This window comes from Euphorbia lathyris, chromosome 7 (assembly GCF_963576675.1).
Source record: "Euphorbia lathyris chromosome 7, ddEupLath1.1, whole genome shotgun sequence".
Classification (NCBI taxonomy): Eukaryota; Viridiplantae; Streptophyta; class Magnoliopsida; order Malpighiales; family Euphorbiaceae; genus Euphorbia; species Euphorbia lathyris.
Window position 1 is genome coordinate 71,225,299 of NC_088916.1, and position 4,486 is coordinate 71,229,784.

Consider the following 4,486-nt stretch of genomic DNA (forward strand, 5'->3'; position numbering starts at 1 on the left):
ATGTCTCCAGACAATACAGATGTCTCCAGACATTCAGATGTCTCTAGACATACAGATGTCTCTAGACAATACAGATTAGGAGAACCGGAGAAAGCGTTGCATCTCTATAAACAATCTGGCCAATATGCAAAGTCCGAAGACATTACACAAACACAAGTATTGCAGAAGCACCTCAGCAAGTGTATCGAAGCTCGAAAATCGAAAGAATGGAACACTCTACTGAAGGAGACCGATCTTTCAATTTCCTCCGGTGCTGATTCATCGCCACAGGTCCGTTTTCGCATTCATTTAAACCTAATAAACCGATCGAATTACGCAGAATAATCATACTTATCCCCACAGGTTTATATAATGCAAGCTGAGGCCCTATTGAGACTCTTCAGGCATGAAGAGGCCTACAAAGCCTACCGAAGGGGCCCGAATTTCAGCATTGAGTCTTGCACAAAATACTTCGGTGTAGCTGCTACGTGCCATCTATTAACCATCCGAGCACACATTTACATGGCTGCTGGCAGATTTGAGGATGCTGTAGCAGCAGCAGAGGAAGCAGCTCGACTCGAACCGAGCAATAGAGAGATTGCCACATTGGTACAAACAGCTAGAGGAGTAGCATTAGCGAGATTGAGCGGTAACATACTTTATAAGGCAACGAAATTCGTCGAGGCGTGTGTTGCATATAGTGAAGGACTAGAACATGATCCTTATAACTCAATTTTGCTATGCAATCGAGCTGCGTGTCGATCGAAACTTGGGCAATTCGAAAAGGCGGTTGAAGACTGCACCATTGCTCTTAGATTGCAGCCTAATTATAGCAAGGCTAGGCTTAGAAGGGCTCATTGCAATGCCAAGGTGAAATTTTTTATTGCTTTATTAGGCTCTTGTTTTGTTCTGTTTTTTTTTTATTGTTCAATGTTTTGATTATTGTGTTTTTTTTTAGATGGAAAGATGGGAGAATTCAATTGAAGATTATGAAATGTTGATTAGAGAAAGTCCAGCAGATGAGGAAGTGGGCAGAGCTTTGTTTGAGGCAAAGATTCAATTGAAGAAGCAAAGAGGGGAAGATACTAAGGATTTGAAATTTGGGTCTAATTTAGTGTTTATATCAAGCAATGAATTGTTCAGATACTATGTTACTTCACCTGGTAAGTTCATTAATCTGTGCATTTCGGGTATCGGAAATGGAACGCTATTTACTTAAAATTATAACCGTGGGTTAGGCTAAATTCAACAAACTTTTGCCTAAAAATGCTAAGCACTAGGCCATTCTGTTGTTAATTTAGACGGTCGACCAGATACTTGAACCCCTAAACATGTCTACTTAAAAATCATCACAATTTGAATATGATATCATACGTCGTCGTCATGGGCGAATACAGGGGTCGGGCCGCGGGAACCAACCACCATGACCATGGGTAGTTTCGGCACCCTGTCTTCACAAAATTTGAGACTGTGGTGGTTCCAGTCGCCCTGTTTCCAAGGAAATTTGATGGGGGTGCAGAGTTAGCACTCCAAGAATGTCCTAGGTCATATCTAAATCCAACATTCTAATTTTATTGGTCTGTTATGTCTTTTTTAAATCTAAATTTCTAAAAAATTTGGTTTATTAGGTCTTTTTGGTCTGTTAGGCATTTTTTAAATCCAAATTTCTGATTATTTTTTTTTGTGTGTCATATTAAGCTCTCTCCAAATCTGATTTTTTCTATTAGATGCAATTTTGTTTACAAGTTAAGAATTTTAAATACAATATAGTTGGCACTTCTTGACCATTCAGATTATAACACATATATAGAATTTTTTTGAACAAGTTCAATTTAGCAAATTTGTTTAAGCGAGCACGTGTAAAATCGGCCTCCAACCGACCGATCCTGTATTCCCCACTGTGCGTCGTCCTTTTGCTCGGATTCCAAAAACTAGAATCTTTAATGTGAAATTGACATTTGACAGGAATGTCTGTGGTGCTTTTTTGTAACAAAGAGAATCACGGGCAAGTTTTGGATTTGATGGAGCAAGTTTGCAAGAGATTTCCATCTGTTAACTTTCTCAAGGTAATTTCTCTCTCTCTCTCATTTTAACTTTAATTAAACCCCAAATGTCAAACATTATATTCTAATCACAACTTTTTAATTATGGTACGTAGTCCAATCATAATCTTTAATTAATCACAATCATTAGGATATGTTTATGTCAATTACCCCCTCAATTATGGGCTTTTTCCCCCAAATTTCAGCATTTCAAATCTGTACAGTTACTAGCAATCATTTATATTGAGGTGACAATACAACACCAATTTTGTGACAAGAACCCGATTAGATGCGATAGAATTGACTCGTTTGACACTAATTTGATAATTGACACAATATGAACATATGTCAGGTGGAGGTAGAAGATCATCCATACTTGGCAAAGTCAGAGAGAGTAAGATGTGTTCCATCATTCAAGATATACAAGAATGGAACCAGAGTCAAGGAAATTTCAGGCATTAATAGCTCTCATTTGTTGGAAAAATCTGTCAAATTGTATAGCAGTTAATATTGCAACAAAGATTGAATTTTTTTCCAACATAAAAAGAAGGAATCATCATGGCAAGATTGCACAAATTTTCTGGGGAGATGAAATTGGAAAGTTCTTTTGTATTTCTAGAAGGTAGTTTTTTTTTTTAATTCCCCTTCTACCCTTTGCTAGCTTAGCAAACAATGTTTGCTCATGATCTATTTTTTAATTCAGTGTGGAAATGGCCTAAAAGAAAAAAGAGAAAGGTGTTTTGTGGTGTGTAAAGATCATGATAAATCTTGGTTTGTTTTTGTTGTTTTTTTCTTTTGTATATAAAAGGAAATGAGCATTGGTGTTATTTAGTTCAAAAGTTTTAATGCCGGTTTAAGAGCATGTTTGATTTAATTTTTCATTGTTTAATGTTTATTGTATTGTTGTTCTCAGTATATATTAACTGATTTTCTTTTCAAAATAATTGCTAATAGCTGTATCTGTATATTTCATACTAACAAAAAAAAAAAAAACTAAACAATGCTAAATTGATATTATTAAGTTATTATGTTTTGAAGGTATGAAAATTATTATTAGTATTATTTGTTTTTATTAAAGAAGCTCATATATTAAAACAAAATATTATGGAGTGTTAATTCAAACTCAGATTAGTTAATATGCTGGACCGAGCCGGATCTAATTATTAAACTACTGTCTAAACTCAACTTATATTATATTATAATGGACTCGGGCAAGATTAGGCTAAGGTAAGAAAATTGATTCTCAATTTCAGTCTAATTTATACAACTAATATATGTTTATATTAAAAAATTAATTAAAAATAATATTAAACTATAAATATGAACAATAAAAATACAATAAATTAAAATTTTAGTTAATTAAAAACTCCGTTATTATATGTTTGCTCTAGTTTTTGTTGTTTTTGATGTTGAAACAGTTTTTCTTTATCCATGACCATGGGCAATGAGTTTCAATATATTGGGTTTAACCATATCTATAGAAGCTTTGATTTTTGTGCTTATCCTAATTGTTATAATTTTATTTAACCAAACTTTTTTAACAAAATGATAATATAAGGTCAGGCCGTACAGGGTTGAGTTTGAGTTTTTAAGATAAGTTCTAAATCCAACACATTCAGACATATATCCAAGTCCAATTTATTAGAGACGGATTAGGAGGTTGGGTGGGCCAGCGGCCTCAATAAACAGTGGGAGTTAGTTGGGCTGGGCTGGGATGGGTTGGGCTATTTTTTACTGAACTTGATAGTTGGACTGCTTTAATATTTTTGGCCCAATCAGATTGAATTATTGTAAAGTTATTTGAGAATCATGGGCTTAGGATTCATAAACTCATTGGATTGGATTGGGCTCCAATTTCCTTCACATAATTATTGTATTATTATAGCTTTATCAAATTTTGTATGACTATTTAGATCAAATTATCTTTTGGAATTTATTGATAGTTTTTAGATTCAATTGATAATTTTAGGACTATAGAAAATGAAATTGAATTGACAATTCTAACGTTTTAGGATTATAAATTTTAAATTGAATTGATAATAGGGTTAATTACAAATAACTACCATGTGGTTTGACTGATTTGTGATGTGCTACCTGTGATATTTTTTTTTTGCAAACACAACCCTGTGGTTGCAAAATTTTACATGCTCTCTCTAAACATTATCTTTCTCTCTCATCTAAAACAACACCCAAATGACCTCAAACCTAAAAAGTTGAAGAATTAAAGTTGTTTAAAATATCATTTAGCTCTTGAAAATTTTCTTTTCGAAGTCGTTATCGGCCAAATTTGGCAAAGTAAAAAAAACATGTAAAATTTTGCAACCATAGGGTTGTGTTTGCAAAAAAATACCACAGGTATCACATCGCAAATCGACCAAACCACAGGGTAGTTATTTGTAATTAACCCTTGATAATATTATGGTTATAAATTATAGACTGAATCGATGGATTTAGAATGAATTGAT

General features: G+C 33.7%; 1 protein-coding gene across 1 annotated transcript; it reads left to right on the forward strand.

Annotated features, from left to right (window-relative positions):
- Positions 1 to 2,754, forward strand: LOC136200468 (TPR repeat-containing thioredoxin TTL1-like). Its single transcript, XM_065990843.1, has 5 exons — positions 1 to 270; positions 343 to 849; positions 938 to 1,142; positions 1,945 to 2,045; positions 2,374 to 2,754. Exons 1-5 carry the CDS (start codon positions 1 to 3, stop codon positions 2,527 to 2,529), a joined length of 1,239 nt encoding a protein of 412 aa, XP_065846915.1. The 3' UTR covers positions 2,530 to 2,754.
- The last annotated feature ends 1,732 nt before the right edge of the window (positions 2,755 to 4,486 follow it).

What these genes read in the sequence shown, in the direction of transcription:
- LOC136200468 (XM_065990843.1), top strand. Translation starts at nt 1, where the DNA reads ATGTCTCCAGACAATACAGATGTCTCCAGACATTCAGATGTCTCTAGA. An exon ending in GTGCTGATTCATCGCCACAG is followed by an intron (nt 271 to 342) that starts GTCCGTTTTCGC and finishes TTATCCCCACAG; the next exon opens with GTTTATATAATGCAAGCTGA. An exon ending in GGGCTCATTGCAATGCCAAG is followed by an intron (nt 850 to 937) that starts GTGAAATTTTTT and finishes GTTTTTTTTTAG; the next exon opens with ATGGAAAGATGGGAGAATTC.